The sequence below is a fragment of the Cynocephalus volans genome, chromosome 6 (genome assembly GCF_027409185.1).
Source record: "Cynocephalus volans isolate mCynVol1 chromosome 6, mCynVol1.pri, whole genome shotgun sequence".
NCBI lineage: Eukaryota > Metazoa > Chordata > Mammalia > Dermoptera > Cynocephalidae > Cynocephalus > Cynocephalus volans.
The window spans coordinates 47633936-47656418 of record NC_084465.1 but is presented as its reverse complement, the minus strand read 5'-3'; the positions used below and the strand labels follow the sequence as shown (position 1 = coordinate 47656418).

Below are 22483 nucleotides of genomic sequence, written 5' to 3'. Positions count from 1 at the left end.
AAGAGGCTCAAGATTTTTTAAAAGTAATATTAACATGAATTAAAATCGTTAAGTAAATTATCATAGCAATACATTTTTCTCTTTGGCTATGAAGCTGGGAGTCAAATGGCATAGAAATTTAACAAATACATATTGCTAGGATTCAAGTAGGGAGATTACATCTTTGGGAATAAAAAGAAAAGTTCATGAGCTCTCTTTTTTTATTGTTGCCATGTTCCCAATTTGGCTTTGTAACAGATGGCATAATGAGTCCCAATTCTTCCCCCCCATATTTGCATACACATTCTTTGCTATTTAATTTTGCACTGTGGATAGGCTGTTTGGTGAACCAGACCCCTGGGGATATTTTCTCTACTGTGCCTCTGTCCCAAGCATGAGATAAGTACAGGACAGTCTGCTGCAGGATTAGAGATAGGAAGAACAGAGCAGAGTCTTACTTATGGTTAAGGCCACTCTAGAAAAGCAGCTAGCCAGCCACAGGAGCAAACCCAGCCAGGATCAGCAAAGCCATCTGGCTGCACCCCATCTGACCTGAGAACCCTGAGCAATAAAAAGTTATTGTATGCCACTCAGGGTTTGTTGTTGTCTGTTACACAGTGTTCTGTGTATAGAGACTTTGAAAGACTTTAACTGACAACTTTGAATGTCTTACTTTCCCCTGTAAATATTTTCTAATGAAAATAATTATATCTTGCCATTGCTCTCTGCCTTCAATATGGCTAACCAACTCTTAGACAAGCATGACAGTCCATCTGCTACTGACCTGGCACAGCCCCTAGAAAATCAAGCTCTTACAAGTCAGGGAAGCAAGTCAGAAAGCTAGCTAGCTAGCTAGCTATTTTGGTGGCTGTATGGTACAGGGATTGAACCCTGGACAGAAAGTTATCTTAAGGAAAGGAGGAATGACCCTAAAATAGTCCGATGCAAGAACACAGGTAGGAAAGAATAAAGGCTGCCTAAAGGATCAAGAAAGTAGGTAATCCAAAGGGATAGGTATGTTTGAATTATAGCTAAAGTGCATTTGGTACAAGAGATCCCACCGGATATGTTTCATCTGTTTGCACATAGTATAAAAACTATTCCAAGTGATTTCATATTTCTTTTGATCTTTTATTTGAATATTAACAACAAAAGTTACTACCATATAATACTACATGAAGTGGTATCCATGTAGATGATATTAAAATCACCATTAAATAATGCTTTTAAAACTAAAAAAATTGAATTCATATGTCTCTATGCCATCATTTAAGTATTATACATGTAGGATTTCTTCCATTACAGGAATGTCTAGTCTCCAAATTACTTATGAAATTATACAAAGAATAAAGTGTATATTTATAAAGGCTTTAAAAGAAAAAACCCTAGTGACCTCATACATAGCTACTGACCTGCATTGAAGTTGAAACCTCCCTTTAAATGTCACTCCTATTATTGTTTCAAGTGGTCTGCAACGTAATTAAATGCCAATCTACTTTCTCATAGTTCATAACATCTGACATTTATGCTATGGTTGTAGAAGCCATTCCCTAAAACCTTCAGAAAATAGCTATGGTTGGAAAATGTCCTACTAATTCATCTTTTACAAGGAATACTTAGTAAAGTTGCCTATAATTTTGATATCACAAAAGTTTGCAAGCCTATTAATTATAAAGGTGCCATAACAAGTTCTCATGTTCTGAACTTTTAATTTCTTTTTAACACAATGAGAACAAGGAAAACATTGATTCAAACTTTCCATTACAAGGTCTAGTGACATTTTCTTTTAAAGGTCACATTCGGACTATACAAACAAATCACCAATACATCACCATTAAATAATTAACTCACTTCAATCATAAAATATTGTGATATATATACCTATAGGTGTTTAATTGTGTATTTTGAATACAAAATTCTATTCAGTAAATAACTTAACAATTGCTGTCAAGACAAATGAATAAATATTTCTAAATTAAGAATATTTTTAAAACACTCATCTCATTTTTACAAAGAGCACCTACAAAGCTGATATTCACATGATACATACTTAAATACATATTAGAGAAAGTTCATTCTATTGCTTAGAGCTCACATGTAATCCCTGTTATTTCAAAATTACACTACAAAATCATCTAACTATGCATTAAGAGCATAGAGGTTAAACTGTGATACATATAAATAAAATATATCATGCACACTTTAAAGTAGACCTCTATGTCATATTAAATTGATTTCTACGTCATATTGTAAAGTAAATTAGCAAATCACAAAACAATAAGTATAGCACAATCTCAATTTTTCTTAAATAAAACATAAGATGTGTTTGTATACAAGATACAGGTCAGAAATAGGGTTTCAAAAGCTTGGTCTAGAGTCTGGTCTGGATTTGACTGCCAGTTTCAACACTTGCTCACTGGCATTCTACTTTTACGGTCTCTACGTATATGGGTCATGCTACTAACCTTCCTCAGACTCAAGTTACACATTTTGTAGTAGCAGACATCAATATTTCCATCTCACAGAATTGTTGTGAAATAAATGAGATAGTGCATGTAAATGGCCTGGCACAATCCTGACTCAGCATAAAAGCTTAATAATCATAGTTATTTTTGTGGCATTACTTTACCCTTAAAAAAATGGATCCTCTGTTACCACTTCAGATTCAGAAAAAAAGGGTTTAAGGTTTTGTCCCTGTAGAGATTTAGGTTTATATGACACATACCTTTGGGGCTTAATAACAGAAAAGCCTTAAAAAAGAAATGCATGTGCAATAATAAAAATAATTTCAGGTTTATTATTATGAGCATATATATGTACTCTTTATGTAATTCATATGTTATACCCAAAACAATTAATTTGAAAAATCCTTTTATCAGCCTTTTTCCTGATGTGAATCAAAGCTTTCATTAAGTATAGTAAAATGTTCTGACAGCCAAGAAACTTTTATAACTAAACTTTAAGGAAATAAATTTAGGATTCTGAAAAGCTATTCATTCTACATTTAAGGTTGTATTTTCAAGTCACCCTTTCTGAAAGCATGGTTGTCCTTAAAATTTCCTTTACCTCACTGCTTGAACATTCCATTAATAATCTGACTTCTAGCATTTTTCAACCTTGTGTACTCGAGGCTTAAATTTTTCATCTATAAAAAGAATCCCCATTTACAGATTTAGTTTTCATACCAAATCTCAAGTCAATATTTCCATTTATAGACAGAATAGTTATTCTACTTAAAAATCTCTTTTGGCTGCAGCTTCTGGTCAACATGGCACACTAGACGGTCCCCAGGGTCACACACTCCCAGAAATCAACCAATTTACAAGTATATAAAAAAAACAACACAACAGCCAAGCTGGAGACACTAGAGCTCAGGGGAAGAGGAGGAGAAACATATGGAGTGCATGAAGGCAGGAGAAGCCACAATGAGAGAAAGAAAAAACTGCTCTGACCATTTCATGCTGCGGCTGCTTTAAGACTGGAACTGCTGAGCACACGGAGCAGGAGCCAGCAAAAGCCACAGCTGTGCCCTTCGGATGGAGTTGCTTGGAGGTGGCAGGGGAGAAGAGGGCACCCAGGCCAGCAAGAACACTAATAGGGCTCCCATAGACCCACATAGGAGCGAGGAGCCACAACAACTGAAAAAATGGAGCCACTCAGTGGCTGCTGAGTCATCACAAGGGACTAATGTACGGCCCATCCCACGAGAAGTGTTTGCAGCATGGGCAATAGGAGAGATGGGCCCACTGGGGGAACACTGGGGCACAGCAAGGAGAGCTGTTCTACACCCCAATCAGCATAGACCACTCAGAGGAGACTGGTCAGGAATACAGAAGTGCATGGGTTGCAGTTTGATGAAAAGACTCACGCCCTGATCAGAGTTTCTACACAATCCAGGTGCACCAGGTCTCTGGAGAGCCAGAAGTACAAATAAAGTCAACCATTATAACCCGTGCTGCACAAAAAGCCTTCCTTAGGGAAGCAGCAGCAAAGCAGCAAATTAGCTAAACCACAGAGCTCAAGTGCTGGGCCCAACAAGAAGTTCCCCCACTTTAGAAGAAAGCAGAGAACAAAAAAATTAGTTCCAGCTGAGAGACACCACCAGCACCTGTGGTCCACTCTGGGACGTAAGGCATGGAGACATGTACTGGACTCCCCTCTCACGACCTGGCACACCACACCAGCACCTTGGGGCCTGCGTGGGGACCCGAGGCATGAAGGGGACCGGACCCCCCCCCCCCACAACCTGGCACACTGCCTGCGCCAAGGAGCATGTCAAAAACATCACCTCCTTGTGGGTGGCCCACCACAGCCACCACAATAACCATGGCTGCTGCGAAAGTGGCTAGACACCACAACCACCCTGCAGATGGTCTGCCAGCCACTGGAGTACATTGACACAAGGAGAGTCACCAGCAGAGATAAAGAAAAGAAGATGTTTCTCTCCACAAAGCCCATTTCAGAGTGACAGAAGAACCATATGCTCTATCATAATATTGGGGGACCTGAACACACGTCTCAGCATTGGACTGATCATCTAGGCAACAAATCAACAGAGTAATGATTATTCTTGCAGAAGGAGAAAAGAAATCCAGGGTAAACAGAGGGGGGCGGGGGGAGGGGGATGGGGTGAGATTGGACAAGGGGCGTAAAGAATAAATATGATTTGTAATAATATATATGTTAGTAATATTGATTTGATTTGATGAACATATGTCAACGTTGAACCTCCAAAATATGTATAATCAATTCTAATTTAATAAAAAGTTAAAAAAAAAAATCTCTTTCAGCCTAGCTGGTTAGTTCAGTTAATTAGAATGTGCTACTGATAACGCCAAGGTCCAGGGTTCGATCCCTGTACTGGTCAGCCATTCCCATTCCCTCCCCCGCCCCCCCAAAAAAATCTGTTTCAAGTCTTTCTTTTACTGAAGACTTACTATTTGGCTATTTTCCTCTAAATGTTTACAGTGAAACTATTCTAAAGTAAATAGGAATATAGAAAGATCAAGACCAAAACATGTCAAGTTAAAAAACAGAGAGTAATAGCAGAAAGGGTGTTATTAAAAGCCAAGAAATAAACATTGACATCAAAATGTTAAAGTCATTAGTAAATAATATATTTTAAAATGAAGCATATGATGCTCCTTGTAATTTTATTTAATGTTTAGGCTTTCTTTATACATGAAAAAGTTGTAAAGTAAAATTATTTTGGGGGTAAAAAAATTCAATTAAAATGTGAAAAAAGTCAATGACTTTCTGTTAATTATTAGCATTATAGGTTAGGTAGGCGTGAATAATTTACAGCCATAGACGATTTGACCAACAGTATCAATTCAATCAAATGTTTGATGATCTATTTTCATTTTGTCAAGGCCTTTTGACATTATTATATTAATTGAAGTCACACATTCCCATTACCACTGGCTTTCATTTCAAAAAGCAAAATACTTCTTATACATATGCCGGCTCTTCCTTATAATGTTGTTCCTAGGTGGAACTATCTCATAAGGGTTTTTTTCCTGATATTTTCAGGAATTACTTTAAACTCTACTAGATATAATACAGTTTTATTTATAGCAATAAACCATGTTTTTTTAAAAGCAATAAACATTATAATAAAGCATACATAAACAAAGTTTCAGAGAAACATTAATCATCTATGCTATTTTTCAATGGCTATTTTTCAATAAAAAAGATTTAAAAAGATGCTTCTAACTTATCTGTCAAGGCTACAAGTACAATTGAATGGAACATAGCACCATATTAGTAAAATAAATATGGGCTATAAATAAATTTCACTGTAACTGAAAGTAGAAAGCCTCATAATAGGCTTACTACCACTAGGGATAATTTATGCAAATTCCTTCTGCTCAATTTGCCACCAAGCTATCTTAAAAATTATTAGAACAAGCTGGAACTATTTGTATATAGGTTAAAACTGATTACTTGATCTATTATGATGTCTCAACTAGGAATAGTCAGAGACTAAACCAAAAATGTGGTTGGTACTTCTCTAAAGATAGGTGAAGAGTCTCAAAGGGTCTCTGTGCAGATTAAATGAGCTGCCCAAAAGAGAGTATCAAGATGGCAGAATAGATGGTTCCCAGCATAACTCTCTCCTCAATCAACCAATTTACAACTATTAAGAAGCAAACACTGCCAAGATGGGGTCGCTAGAGCTCAGGGGAAGAGGAGGAGAGACCTACGGAGTTCATGAAGGTGGGAAAAGCCACGGTAAGAGAAAGATGGGACCACTCCAACTGTTTTGAGCTCTGACAACTTCAAGGCTGGCCCTGATGAGCACACGGAACAAGAGCTGGCAAAAACCGCAGCTGTGCCCTTTGTGTGAAGTTGATTGGAGATTGCAGGGGAGAGGATGGCCTTGGTGGCCCCCAGTTTAGCAAGACCACTGACAGAGTTCCTGTGGACCCATGTATGAGTGAGGGGCCACAGACAACTGAAAAAAGGAGCCACTCAAAGGCTGGTGAGTCATCGCAAGAAACTGGCACATGGCTTGCATCCTGGGAAGTGTCTGGAGTGCAGGGGATGGGGGAAACTGGCCCACCAGGGGAACATTAGGGCACAGCACCACAGGTGGTCTGCCCCCTAATCAGCACAGGCCCACTCAGTAGAGACTGGTCAGGAATATAGAACCATCACGGGTGCAGTTTGCTGAAAAGACTTAGGCCTAAACTAGAGTTTCCACACAACCCAGTAGTATCAGAACTCACAAGACCCAGAAGTGCTTACAAGGTCAACAATTAAAACCTGAGCTGCACAAAAAGCCTTCCCTAGGGAATCAGCAGAAAAGCAGCAATTTAGCGCAACCACAGGGCTCAAGTGCTGGTCCCCAGGGGAAGATCCCCCATTTTAGAAGCAAAGGACAACAAATTAATTCCAATGCAGAGTTTAAGTGGTGGGGGTAGCTAATAATCCAACCCAGAACTTAAAAAAAACCCCAAACACCCACAGATCAGAAACAAAGTTCTGATGTTAACTAGTAAAGGTCTAACACCACCAAAGAACACCTATAAAATGTAAAAGAGCTGGAAGCCCCCCCCGCCCCCAACTGGGCCTCCAAGCCTGGGTTGGCAGAGGGGCAAGGGCCTCAGGCAGAAGCCCCCATGTCCACATCCAGCCCAGCTACTAGCATGCTGCTGCTGGAAACCCTTCAGGTCAGAGCTGGGGGCACCAAGGGCCTCAGCCACACCCACCAACATTCACATTCAGCCCAGCAAAAACCAAGCCGCTGCTGCAAACCTCCAGGCTCCCAAGTCAGAGTGGAGGGTGGCCCACGGGCCTCAGCCACACACCCCTGCCCTCTGCAACCAGGCCAATGAAGGAGTCATCCGTGAGCCAGCCCCACACCACCACCACCCCATCCCCCTCCTACCCACCCTCTTCCCCTCCCCCTCCCACTGCTCTGCAACATCTTAGAATGTTAAAAAAAAAAAAAAATTAATTTTAAAAAACAATAGGTGAAGATACCAGATTTTGGCACATTCTCTAGAATTAATACATCTATGATAGTTAAAAATATATTGAATATTATATTTTCTTTAGATTTCAGTTAGCATACATATAAACTAGCTACATGTGTGTGCTTAACTTTAAAACATTAATGTATAGAATATTAAGATTATGATTCAGTTATGTAGCTGTTATTTTAAATGCATGCAAACAGTTCATTCAAATAGAATAATTTTAGGGTTAAACTTCCATTCTCTAGTGCTGCAATCTTTAGAAAGTAAATCAACACTTTTCCGTTACAATTTTAAGCGCTTCACTTCCTCTGATCATTTACTAACAGTTTAAGAACTAGGTAACAGTAGGAGGGTACTTTAAAAAGTTCATGGAAAGCCTGTGGGGTCACCCTGGGTCCTGACCCCACCTGGGTGGTCATTCGTTGGCCTGGAGTTGGAAGGCTGAATGGCTGGGGGATAACCAGTCTTCCTCTGTGGCCTTCCTCTGTGGCTGACCTCTGCTGCCCTCCTCTTGGGCAGTTGAAAGCCAAAGTTGACATGAAAATACAGTTGTTCGGGCCTCTTAAAAAATAAGTTCATGTAAAAATTTGTACACTCTTTTAATTTCATTTTTCTATGAACTTTCTGAAGTACCCTCTTATGACAACAACAGGCAGGTTGGCCACTTTTTATTAACAGATATATATTTTTTTTCTGGTTTAAATTCATAAGAAAGTTAAAAACTTTCACCAAAGCAAAGATGCCAGTAAATTAATATTTAGTCAAGTCAGTATTTATAGTTAGTCAAGTACTATATGATTAGTAATTTTAAACAAAATCATTAAAGTTTACAGATAAGGGTACCACTTACAAGCTGCTCTGACTTTACACCATATAACTGGATGGTCTTTGCCACGTTTTTTGACACAGCTAATGTAAGGTTTGCATCAACAGCAGCTACATTTAGTTCACTAGAGAAAACAAAAACAGATTTTTTATTATTAGCAAAACAGTTCATCAACAAAGTGAAGAGCAACATAAAAAACTAAACCCAGTAAGCAAGGTGGTGATTCTTTTCGTAGATTTAACTGATTGCATCTGAGAATTGGTTGCATTGTTTCATTTTCCCCCCTAAATTCAGCATGAGGAAAAGTGCTCTGAGATGTCGTTGTTAATGACTAGTTTCTCATTAATAAAAGCATGTCATGTGTGGGTTCAGTCTGTGATTAACAAAGTAAATTGTGTACAGATTTTTAAAGTAGCACTCTGGCTAATACCAATAAGTGCAATTAAAGGCACTGCATATCACAGACATCTGCAAGGAAATGACAGCTCTTGAATGAAAATTATGACCTTGGAGGGACATAGGCTAAAAATATAAAGTACACGTGGCACTCAGTTTCTGTAGAAATTATGCCAATTCATGCTATTTCATATAGGGTAGCTTTTTAAATATATCAAAAGCATAATAGGGCTATAATTCAAAATTTTTAAAATTTGGATTCTTAAAGTACTCCTTTGTCATTCTTATTTTCAATTTTGGCATTGGAGACATTTGATCTGACTCCCCCCCCAAAAAATTTTTTTTTTACAAGACCATGTAAAGAATACTAGGAGATAAAAATTGCAAGAAAACCCATATACAAGTAAGTATCATCTCTAAAGTAGCAGAATAAATCTTGGCACTTACCAGATTTCCTTTTTAATGAAACTGAAGGAGTCTGAAACAATACTAGTTCATACTATGTGTGATAAAAATGCTCTTACATATAGTATTGAGACATAATTTTATTAATGTCCACTTTTAAATTCTATTAAACACTACCATAAATATGCTTCAAGTTCCAGATTATATTTGCTTATAGTACTGTCAAGTTACACTGAGGAATGTGAAAGACGCCTCTTTAACATTTATATACAAGGGGCTGGCCAGTTAGCTCAGCTGGTTAGATCACAGTGTTATAACAACAAGGTCAAGGGTTTGAATCCCCACACCAGCCAGATGCCAAAAAAAAAAAAAAAAGAAAGAAAGAAATAGAGAATAAATAACATTTACATAAAAGGTCAAAGAGATCAAGTTGAAGCTAGGACTGTTTTTATCACTTCTACATTAAACAGATAGTAGAGACATCAGGGTAAAAAATCTAGGTCAGGTCTTTGGAAAATCAAAATAATTGTGGAGATTTAGGACCAAGATGCTGGGAAATCTAGAGACTTTATAGGTACATTTGCAGCTGAAGATATGCTATGTATATTATACCTGTGGCTTTTTAGTGTTACTATTCTGTGCTTCAGAATCACCATGTTTAAATATGTAGTCTAAAAGACTTTAGACAGTTCCACATCTTGGTCTTATATTGCCCAACTATTTTTACTCACCAAAATGTCTATCTCAAATGTACAAACCTATTGTTATGACAACTTGTTAGCTGTGACAGGAACTCAGATAGTCTTAAATGCAAATTAATCTGGATAACTTTTAACTGTAAATGTCTTAAGGCAGAAGTATAATTACATTGTCTGCAAGAGTTCAAATGGTACCTCTGCTAGGATTCCTTCCCTTTTTTGAGTTTTAAAAGCTGTAACATTCACTCAGAAAAATTAAAATAGCAAACACAAGTAAGCTAATCCTGTTTTTGCCATGAAGCACTTTCTGGGTTTAGGATAAAAAACATTAACCTCTATGTTTTAGTTTTAACTTGTAAAATTACTGTTATATTCACTTTCCTATGTAATATTAGGAATTAATTTACTAATGATATAAAGAGCTAGGTTTACTTTGCATCCTTGGCAAGATACAGAATAATTATAACAGGCTATTTTTAGATTGTATTTAAATGATTTTATTAATTGGAAACTCAGGTACTTACTATTACTCATTCACTGCAAAACTCTTGATTTAAATGCAGGCCTAGTTACTAGGATAATTTGAGATAAGTTTAAAATGTACTGCTATCATACATCACTAAAAATGTAGCAGGCATTTTATGGCATGCCATTATATAAAATAATACATACCTTGCTATAGTTTTAATGATAACATCAAGTTCATCAGAGGAAGGAGGATTACGACCACCAGGGGGAAAAACCAAGTTGATAGGATCAAACAGTCGAGACAAGGATTTCGATAGATAAGCAGCCTCGTAGGGTTGCAGTGAGTCTTTCAAAGCCTTTTCTGGACTGTGGGAACAAAATGTTTAAACACTAACAAATTATCCAAAACTAAATACTATCATATCAGGCTGTAAATACATTTTAAAAAAATATCTCCCATTAAAAAACCCCCCAAAACTCTATATTAATAAAAAGGAAAATAATTTGTTTTAAAATGTGTAAATATATTTACAGGTACCTTTAATAATTAAACATTTGTTAAGGACTACACATTTTAACTTACACATAAGTCCTATCTATAAATGTAATATAATAGGTACCAGTAACTACTGTATTGTCTGTCACTTGAAACCAAAAGAACAACACTGTAAAATCCTATTAATTCTAACGGAGGCTACATTTTTCCTTAGCAAATGCTGTTTTTATAGAGTATCAAAGCACATACAAGAGAGGCAAGCCTGAAGAGACCTGCTCCATTAGTTCAACCATTTTCACCATAGCTGCCACCTCCCATAAAACTCACCATCTGAGATGGAAGTCTACAGATCTAGGTTTTTACCAGTCCTACAATCACATAAGTACTACCAAATTGAGTTCTAAGCTAATTTGTTTTACAATATTCTTCACAAAAAAAGTTAACATACTTAACACTTCTTTTCTCTTTACCCTTCTCCCTTGTCTTCAGCAACCTATGTTCTCATTTAGCAGTCAAACTATTGCATTTTATGTTTTTCCTATGACAATTACTACCTCGTTTTATTATGTTGTCTGAGAGTCTTCTCTTATCTCAGTGTGTTTCCTTAAGATTGTTGCTTGGAATTCCTTTTCAGTCATTTCAAGGGTTTCTTGCTCTATAGGGTCTAGTATTTGAGAATTACTGTATTCTTTTGGTGGTGTCATAGTTTCTTGAGTTTTCATATTTCTAGTAGCTCTACGTTGATGTCTGGTCATCTGATAGAGCAGTTGTTTCTTCTGTTCCTCTGGAGTGGGCTTTGATGAGAGAGACGTCCTCTTATTTTTCTGGTCTCCACTGGTGACTCTCCTTGTGTCAATGCAATCAAGTGTCTGGCAGGCCACCTGCATGGCTTCTGTGGCACTGAGCCACTTTTATGGCAGCCATGGCTGTGGTGGTAGCTATGGTGGGCCACTCACATGGAAGTGGCATTTTCAGCAAGCTCCTTGCCTGCTTCTGGGTGGGGGTGCTGCCCTCAGCTCCTGCCCAGGACCCCAGGCGTGTTCTCTTGCCTGATTCCAGGGGGAGGGGGCTGCCCTCGGCTTCTGCCTAGGACCCTGGGTGTGCTCTCGTCTGCTCTTAGGCAGAGGGGACTGCCTTCAGCTCCTTCCCAGGACTCTGCATGCTTTCGGGCAGAGGGGGTTGACCTTGGCTCCTGCCTAGGACCCTGGGTGTGCTCTCTTGGCTGCTTCCAGGAAGAAGGGACAATTACTATCAAATTTCCATCTGCTTCCCTACTCCTATAATTAATTCTATATTTTCTTACATCACCCCTGTTTATAATCTCTCTACCAGCCCTTCCATTGTCTAATCCATCTTCATCTTAAATGTCAATCTTAAAAACATCTGACCTAGTCCTTCATGTAGTATACGAAACCTGGCTTTCTCTTTTTCTCACCCTTCTGGTCAACTGACAAGACCTAGAGGTCAGAATGCTCTTGGCTCCTACATCATAATTCCATAGTTATCTCTTAATACTTTCTCATTCAATAAGTATTTCACTCAGCACCTATGTACTGGGAAATATATGTGCCAGGCACATTGTTAAGTGCTGAGAAGTTACAGACTGAGTGCTTTACAGTCTAGTGAGGAAATGGGCAGATAAAGTACTAATTATAATAATTTCTATAATACATGATGATATAAAGACCACAATGGGAGCACAGAAGACTAACATCTAAACCTGAGGCAACCCTCTGTTGAATTCTATGCCATCTATTTAAATATCTTCTCTATTTTTGCTCCTATCATCTACTAACCTTAAGAAACCTCTCTCCTCTTCTGCAGAAATTTTGGCACTGAATTATAAAAACTAACACTCTCCTTGCTCTTCAACTTTCCTGCAAGGATCCTTTGTGACTACAATGTCAAAACAGATAACTTTTCTAAAACTGTCCTGTATTAAAACTCTACATTTATAAGGATCTTTATTTTAGCTTTACTATGGAGCTTCTAAATTTGAGTTGCCGTTTTTGAACTGCTCTATCTTTAAAATATCCAAGCTTAAAGACAACTTTCCACATGCCCCACCTTCTCCTATATCTTTTCCTCTCATAAATATTCTTAAATGTCTACAATTTGCCAATTATTTCTTAGGTGCAGGACATATAGCAGGGAACTTGTTTTAAAAAAAATTCCCTGTCCTCTTAAAGCTTACGAGGTAATGAGATACATAAAAACATAAGTAAAAATTTTAAAGTGAGTTAAATATGGACTATGATAGAGAGTGATAAGTTCTAAGAGAAAATAAAGCAAGGAAGACAGAAAATATGTTTACATCTTTTTTAGGGTTCTTTTTCTTTTTTCTATCCAATTTTAGTTAGTATGAGGCAAGGAAAAGCTTACTGAGAAGATCTGAAGGAAAAAAGGGAGTAAGTTATGTAGATTTTCAAGGGAAGAGCTTTCTATAAGGAGAGAACAAATGCAAAAGTCCTGAAGGAGGAATCATACTTGGCTGTCTGCCAAACACTTAGAGGGGCAGAGCAAGTAAGTGACAGGAGAGTAATATGAACTGACATCAAAGAAAAAACAGACAGACCAAATCATGTTGGGCTTCTTACATACACAATGGCAGTAGATTTTACTCTAAAGAACAACTTCTTTGACCCTTTATTGTGATCACTGCTTTGTGACCCATTCCTACTTGTATCCTCCAGCAGCTCACCAGGTCTTCTGTCCTTTTTCATCCACAGCCATCCATTTCATGGGGCTGTCATGAACATCCTGAGTTTTCTAATCCACCTTTTTTTCAAAGCTTTTACTAAGAAAATCTTACGTGGGAGGTCTTTGTATCTGCTGCTAAGCTGCACAAGTACTGCAGAGAAAAAGCAAATTATTTCTATTAAGCACTCAAACCCTTTAATATCAAGAAACCTGAGACTTAAAGAAATAACCTGAAATTTTATTTTTGCAGCCCTCCACTCTCTGCAGGTGACCTTTTGCCTCAGCTTGTTGGAGTGAGGACTGAAACCACGTTGGGACCTCAAATTGCATGGTTTCTAGGAAAATTTTATTTTTATTTTTTTTATATATATATATATATATTTTTTTTTTGTGGTGGCTGGCTTGTAAGGGGATCTGAACCCTTGACCTTAGTGTTATAACACCACACTCAACCAGCCAGCCCTAGGAAAATTTTAAAAGACAGGTTTTTTTTCTTAGCATGAATTTCTCTGAGTTCTCTCTTTTCCCCATGGTTACTTAATATTTTGAACCTTGGTTATGGGGCAAGATGACATTTACATGAGTGAAGAGCTGTTTTACAGGCCCTGAGAAAGCAAGGAAGACATCAATAGAGCTATGCTGATTCCACCCTGAAGCAAGTCAAAATCCTTCATGACCCTAAAATAACATCGACGACAAGAACAGAAGCCAGACAGAGCCTTGATGAGAATTTGCACTTGGCCCTGTACACGTAGTCCCTGTAGCTCACATCCTCCACTCCTGCTTTCCATTCCCTCAACCTCCTCTTTAAAAACCCCTGAGTATGGCCAACCACCAAAAAAAAAATTTTTTTTTAATTGCTTTTTTGATAAAATAAAACACAAACCCGAGTAAATCTGACTGTTTGAGATGGTTTTAGTCTGGCCATCTCCTTCAGCTTTACCAGGGAGATGGCTGAGCTTACTGTCTCCTGAGGCCTTAACAAGGCTGACTTCCTGTTCCACCAACAATCTGACACTTTGGTCGTTTCTGTTTTGGTAGTGGGCAGCTGGCCTTGGATTCGGTAACATGCTTTACACTAAGACCAAAGCCACGGTCCATAACCCTTCCTTTAACCTGACACCTCTCTTGGGTTTTTTTGTTTGTTTGTTTTGTTTTTTCCCCCTCTTATAAACTTCATCTGTCCTCTGTGGTTTTCCTATTATTTTGAAGAAAGAAGCAGCTTTATGCCTTTTTTAATATCAAAGCTTCTCAGAAGATTTAATGTACTTCTTCTTTTCCTATTCTTTTAAAAACAGCTTTATGAAAATATAATTTACATATCATACAATTCAAACAATTAAGTATATGATTCAGTGGTTTTGGTAAAATCACAGATGTACACCATCATCAGCACAGTCACTTTTAGAACATTCTTATCACCTCAAGAAGAGATCTTCTATCCTTTAGCTATAACTCCCTCTATCCTCCTCACTCCAATCCTAGTCTTCAGCACTCACTAATCTACTTTGTTACTATAGATTTCACTATTCTAGATTTTCGTGTGAATGAGATCACATAGTAGTGTGTGTGTATTGTTTTTTATGACCAGCTTCTTTTACTTAGAATAACGTTTTCAAGGTTCATCCATATTGTAGCATATATCAGTACTTCATTCCTTTTCATGGCTAAACAATATTCCATTGTATGGGTATAGAACATTTTGTTTGCCCATTTGTCTGTTGATGAACACTTGGGTTGTTTCCATCTCTCGCCTATTATGAATAATGTTGCTATAAACATTTGTGTACAAATTTCTGTGTGAACATATGTTTTTATTTCTCATGGGCATATGCTTAGGAATAGAATTGCTGGTGCCAATGGTAACTCTGTTCAGTGGTTTGAGGAAGTACCAAACTATTTTCCAAAGACCTGTGCCATTTTAGATTTCCAAAAGCAAAGCATGAGGTTTTTAATTTTTCCACATCCTTGCTAACACTTATTATTATCTGTTCTTTTCGATTATAGTTGTCCTCGTGAGCGTGACATGATAGTTTACTGTGGTTTTGATTTGCATTTCCCTGATATTGAGCATCTTTTCATGTGCTTACTTGGCCATCTGTATGTTCTTTGGAGATATGTCTATTCAGATCTTTTGTCAATTTTTTACTTGGGTAATTTATCTTTTTATTGCTGAATTGGAAGAGCTCTTTATATATTCTAGATTCTAGTTTTCAATTTTGAGGAAGTCTAATATACCTATTTTGTCTTTTATTGCTAGTGCTTTTGGTATCTTTTTGGAATCTTAATTCCCTTACCAAACCCTAAGTCATAAAGATTGCCCCTATGTTTTCTTCTAACAGTTTTATATTTTTTAACCTTAGTTACACTTTGATTTTTGATCCATTTTGAGTTAATTTTTGTAGATGGCATGAGGTAAAAGTGTAACTTAATTCATTTGCATGGGGCTATCAACTATCCCAGCATCATTTATCAAAAAGATTTCCTATTGAATGGTATACTCTTTGAAAATCAGCTCACTATAAATGTATGGGTTTCCTTCTGTATTCTCAATTCTCTGTCTATACTTATGCCAGTATATCTTTTTTCTTTAATTTTTATTTTTTTAAAAAATTATTGGCCACAAAACAAGTCTTAATATGTTTAAAAACACTAAGATCATAGAAAATATGTTCTATGGCTACAATAACAGAAGGAAATTTAGAAAACTCACAAATTTGTGGAAATTAAACAACCCTCTACTAAATAAACAATGGGTAAAAAAAAAATCACAGAGAAATTAGAGAGTACTTTGACATACAGATCAAAACACAACACATCAAAATGTATAGGATGCAAGGCTCATGCAGTGCTTAGAGGAAAATTTATACTTGTAAACAAATATGTTAAAAATAAGAAAAATCTCAAATCAGTAATGTGAACTTCTACCTTAAGGAAATAGAAAAAGAAGAGCAAACTAAACCAAAAGCAAAAGTAGAAAATAACAAAGATTACTACAGAAATACATGAAATGGGGAATTAAAAAACAATAGAAAAATCAACAAAACTAAAAGTTAACTCTTTAAAAAGATCAATAAAATTTGCAAACCTTTATCTAGACCAACCAAGAAAAATAGAAAGACCAAAATTATCAAAATCAGAAATAAAACAGGGGCATTTTTACATGGTCATTATGGTATTTTCTGGGTGTAAGACTGTTTCTCTTTCTCGTTTGCATTTTCATTCTACCAGAGGGTTTTGTTCATTCTTGTGTATTTGTGGTAGTGATTATCATTTTTTGGATTCCAGATCCAGGACTTTGAGGATTTCTTTTAGAAATGGTCATGTGGTGGTCAACTCCCACAGTTTTTGTTTGTCTATAAAATACACTATTTTCCCCTCATTTATGAAGGATATAGCCTTGCTGGGTATAGTTTTCTTGGCTGGCAGTTTTTTATTTTAGTATTTTGAATATGTCATCCCATTTTCCTCTGGCCTGTAGAGTTTCTGTTGAGAAGTCTGTTGTTAGTATGATAGGGGCTCCCTTATAAGTGACTTGATGCTCTTTTCTTGCTTCCTTTAAGACTCTCTCTTTGTCTTTGACCTGTGCCAGTTTGACTATAATGTGTCTCAGAGAGAAATTTTTTGGATTGAATCTGTTTGGGGATCTCTGAGCCTCCTGGATATGAAGTTCTGTGCCTGTCCCTATACCTGGGAAATTTTCCGATATTATTTCATTGAATAGGTTTTTCATGCCTTTTCCTTCTTCTTCCCCTTCTGGAACACCCAATTCAAATGTTTGTGCGCTAAACATTGTCTGCTAGCTCTCTTAGATTTTCTTCATTTTTTAAAATGCTTTTTTTTTTGTTGTCTGCTTGGGTTACTTCAAAGAAACTATCTTCAATATCAGAAGGGCTGGCTCATGGCTCACTTGGAAGAGTGTGGTGCTGATAACACCAAGGCCATGGGTTCAGATCCCTATATAGGGATGGCTGGTTAGCTCACTTGGGAGAGCGTGGTGCTGACAACACCAAGTCAAGGGTTAAGATCCCCTTACCAGTCACCTTTTAAAAAAAAAGAAAGGAAGAAAGAAATTATTTCTTCTGCTTGGTCTAGCCTGCTACTGAAGCTCTCAGTTGTGTTTTTCATTTCATTGAGTGAATCTTTCAGTAGCATGAGTTCCGTTACATGCTTTTTTAAGGTATTAATCTCTTTTTAAACTTCCTCCTTCATATCCTGGATTCTTTTTCCCCTCCTTTCATTATCTTGTCTAACTTAGTCTTCTCATATCTCAGTTGGTTTCCTTAAGATTGTTGCTCTGAATTCCTTTTCTGTCATTTCAAGGACTTCCTGCTCTATAAGCTCTGGTATTTGAGAAATACTGTATTCTTTTGGTGGTGTCTTGGGTTTTGTATTTCTAGTATCTCTACATTGATGTCTGGTCATCTGGTAGAGCCGGTGCTTCTTGTAACACTCTGGAGTGGGCTTTGAGAAGAGAGACGTCCTTTTTTTCTAGTCTCCACTGGTGACTCTCCTGTATCAATGCAGTCAAGTGTCTGGTGGGCCACCTGCCTGGTAGCTCTGGCTACTGCTCTGACACTGAGTGATGTTGTGGCAGCTATGGCTGTGGTGGTCCACCTGTGTAGAAGTGGTATTTTTGGTGTGCTCTCTTGCCCATTTCTGGGTGGAGTAGCTGCCCTTGGGTCCTGCTTAGGACCCCAAGCATGCTCTCTTGCCTGTTTCTGGACAGAGAGAACTGCCCTCAGTTCCTGCCCAGGACCTGGGGTGTGCTGTCCTGCCTCCTTCCGAATGGAGTGGGCTGCACTCAGCTCCTGCCTTGGACCCTAGGCATGCTCTCCTCTATAACATGTTGATTATCAAAAGTTTGTAGTAAGCTTTGAAACTGGGAAGAGTGAGTCTTCCTATCTTACTCTTCTTTTGCAAGATTGCTTTTACTATTCTGGGTCTCTTGAAATTCCATACGACTTTTAGAATCACTTGTTAATTTCCACAAGGAAGTCAGCTGAGATTCTGATAGTAAGGACAATGAATCTGTAGATCAGTTTGGGGATCATAACCATCTTAACAAGGTTGCCTTAAAATTCTTGAACATGGGATGTTTTTCCTTTTATATCTTTAATTTCTTTCAACAATATTTTATAGTTTTCAGAGTATAGTCTTACACTTCTTTTGTTAAATTTATTCATAAGTATTTTATCTTTGTGGTATTACTGCTATACATATTACATATGTTAATGTTACAAACCCAATAATAAATTGTTATAATTATTACTTTACCATCTGTAATCATTTCCTTAGCATATTATGCCTTGCTCCATCCACCTACTTTGTCCAGCTATTGGCAAATATATTAGACATATATTATGTTTCTAAATGTTATCAGCTTGACAATGCATTCTATACATATTATTTTATCTAACTGCGTTTTAAGTCAGTTAAGAGAAGAAAGAAGAAAATGTGTGCTTATAGTATCTTTTATAATTTCATAATTACCTTTACTGGTGCTCTTTGTTTGTATGGATTCAAATAATCAGCTGGTGTCACTTGTTTTTATCCTGAAATACTTTTTAGTATTTCTAGTAAGTCAGGTTTGCTAACAACAAATTTGCTCAGTTTTTGTTTATCTAAGAAAGTCCTTATTTTGCCTTAATTTTTGAAGTTTTTGAAGGATAGCTTTACTAGATCTGGGGGTTCTTGGTTCAGTTTTTTCCTTTGAGATCATTACCTTCTGACTTCCTTTGTTTCTGCTGAGAAGTTAGGTGTACATGTTATTGGGACTCCCTTGTACATGATGTGTGGTTTTCTACTGCTGCCTTTAGGATTTTCTCTTTGACTTTGACTTTTGACATTTTTAGTATAAGGTGTCTTTCTGCGGGTCTTTTGGCATTAGTCCGACTTGGAGTTTGTTGCACCTTGTTTTTCAGTAAATTGGGGAAGTTTTCATCATTATTTCTTCAAATATTTTTTTCTTCTCCTTTGTGGTACTCCTATTTACACTGGTGTGCTTAATGGTATCCCACATTTCTCCAAGACTTTGTTCATTTTGGTTTTTTCATTCTTTTTTTTCCTCATGATTCTTTGGCTTTATTAATCTGTCTATGTAGTTTCAAGTTGACTAATTCTGTTTTCTGCCAGTTCAAATCTATTGTTGAGCTCCTTTAGTGAGTTTTTCATTTCAGTTATACTTTCCAACTACATAATTTCCATTTGATTTTTTAAAATAATTTCTCCTTATTGATATTCTATTTGAGGCAAAATGAGATGATATCTTCCTTCACTTCTTTAATCATGCTTTCCTTTAGTTCTGTGAACATATTTATAAGGACTACTTTGAAATTTTTTTCTGTTAAACCTAACATCTGGCTGGTCTCAGAGGCAGTGTCTGTTGCCTGCTCTTTTCTTCAGTGTATGAGTCATGCTTTCATGTTTCTTTGCATGCTTCACAATTTTTTGCTGGAAAATGGACATTTTAAATAATACATTGTAGCAACTCTAGGTACTGATGACTCCTCCACCTCAGGGGCTTCTTGTTGCTATTTGCTTATCTGTTTAGTGGCTACCCGGATTATATTAGTGACACCTATCTTTCTCCTATCCTGTTAAGCCTCTGATGTTGTTCTCTAGGGAGGCACAACTTTGGGTATGTCCATAGTCACCCCTGAATGGCAGTGCTAATGGTAGGGTTCTCTTCCTCACTTTTCCTGACTACACCCAGATATTAAAACTCCACTAACTGATTGCTTTCGATTTTCAACAATGCCCTGGGGCCTAAACTCCTCTACAAATTTAATTGTAGCTCCTTTGATAGAGTAGTTTCTGAGGTCATGTTTGATATTTGTTCTGACCCCAAGTGAACTACTCTCAGTTGTCTTACTCCCCGGGTCTCTTGTGGGAGCTAGGTGATCTGAAGTCTATCCTGTTTCTTCATTAGATCCAGGTATCTCCTCCCCACTGCCTTTCACCACAACTTCAGGGGTTCTGTGCAGCACCCTCGGGCTTAAACTTCTCCAGGCTCTATTGCAAATGAAGTCAGTTTTATTGCCTGCTTCTCCCTCAGGCAAAATCTTTTTGCCAGGGTTCTGGAGCTGAGGTCAGAGAAAATGACAAGCTCTTTTCCAGGTGACATCTCACACTAGGAAGTGAGCACTAGGTGGAAAGGGGACAACAGTTTGAGGTCCTCTCAGTTTGCAACTCTTGGCAGGGAATCACTATTTGTAGAGCCTGTGCAATGATTTGGGGGGCCCTAGTATTTTCAGCCTGCCATGACCAAGGATCCATTCCTTGAGCGGGAGTTGGGCACATTAACAGAGCTTTCACCTCCTGCTCTCACTCATATGGGAGTTACACTCCGCAAGAAGCAGCTGAGTTCCTGCTCCTCCCAGAAAAAAAGCCCCCCAGCTGGGAGCTAGGGGGAGAGCAAGCCCTGTGTTCTTGGCTGTTGTAGTCTCGAGTGAAGTCTCTAGCTCACTGAGCTGGGATAAGGGAGAGGAAACAGTCTTCATTCAAATACCACAGTCTCTAGCCTTTCTCAATGAATTTTCATAGATTTTTTTACATAGATGTTTCTTCATTTGCTATTTGTTCTCAGAACTATTTTCGGAGGCTTAAGATGTCTTAAAAATAGTTTTCACCAGTTTCACAGAGGAGCACGGCAGCAGAGCTCTTCATGTTGTCTTGCCAGAATGCGATCTTCTCTCATTCTCTTATAATCAATTATAATAATGCTTTCTATCTACCAATCCACATCTAGGTCTCCAGAAACCTTAATGTTGCTACATCAAGAGGTCAATTCTGAGTCCTAATCTTCTCCAACTTCTCAGTAGCATGACATAGTTGACTTTATTCCTCCTCCAACTTAAATGAGCTCATTCTTTGGAGTTCCACACAACTTTGAGTTGTCTTCTACCTCACCATTTATTTCTGTCTTAGTCTCCTTTGCAGGCTGCCACTCCTCTGTCCCACCTATAAATGTTGGAGTGCTCTCTGGTTTTTTTCAGGGGCAGCTGGCTGGTGCAGGGATTCAAACCTTTCACATCTTGGTGTTATAACACCATGCTCTAACCAACTGAGGTAACTGGCCAGCCAGTTGGAGTGCCTTTTTGGGGCCAAGGTTCTCTTTTTTCTATGTATATACATCTCTCCTATGTAATCTCTACCAATTCCATGATTTAAAAAAAAAATCTAGGGCCGAGCCCGTGGCGCACTTGGTAGAGTGCGGCGCTGGGAGCGCAGCGACGCTCCCGCCGCAGGTTCGGATCCTACATAGGACTGGCCGGTGCGCTCACTGGCTGAGTGCCGGTCACGAAAAAAGGACAAAAAAAATAAAAAAATTAAAATTAAAATTAAAAAAAGCTTTAAAAAAAAAATCTATATGATGATAACTCCCAAACACATATTTTCCTAACCCTGACTCATACTCAATTATCTTTTTGACAACTCTATTTGCATTTTCAATTTAGCAGTTTCAAAAGAAAAACCTTAATTCAACACAATTCCTTGAAGAAAACAAAGTCTTCCAATCTTAAGTCTTCTACCAAAGTGTCTAGTCATATCCTTGACTCCCCCTTTCCTCTCAAATTCAACCTCTCAGGAAATTCTCTTGGCTAGCCCTCTAAAATTTATCTTGATTCAAAATACATCTTGAATCAATGTGACCCCTTCTTACCATCTCATCTGCTCATCCTAGTTCAACCCATTATCATCTCATGTCTGGATAAACAAAATAGCTTCCACTTCCCATTTCCGTTTCTCTATTTTGTCTCCTCCTAATTGTCAACATAGAAACAACAGTAGTAACTTTTTTATTTGTTTTTTGTGGCTGTCCAGTACCTGGACCTTGGTGTTATTAGCACCATGCTCTAAACAACTGAGCTAACAAACCAGCCCTTAGAGTGCTATTTTTTTTGTTTCTTTTTTCTCTTTTCTTAGAGTACTAACTTTAAAACACTTATCAGTTGTTGAGATCATTCCTCTATTTAAAACCAGTGGTTTCCAACTGTATTAGAATAAACTTCAAAACCTTACCATGGCC

At 37.7% G+C, this 22483-nt stretch overlaps 1 protein-coding gene across 1 annotated transcript in view; it reads right to left on the bottom strand.

Annotated features, from left to right (window-relative positions):
* Positions 1-22483, bottom strand: part of COG5 (component of oligomeric golgi complex 5) — a 338885-nt gene that overhangs the window by 82657 nt on the left and 233745 nt on the right. Inside the window, exons 13-14 of the mRNA XM_063098584.1 lie at positions 10461-10622; positions 8314-8413 (exon numbers count right to left, since the gene is read on the bottom strand). Coding sequence (XP_062954654.1) covers positions 8314-8413; positions 10461-10622 — 262 coding nt within the window. The remainder of the gene's footprint in view (positions 1-8313; positions 8414-10460; positions 10623-22483) is intronic.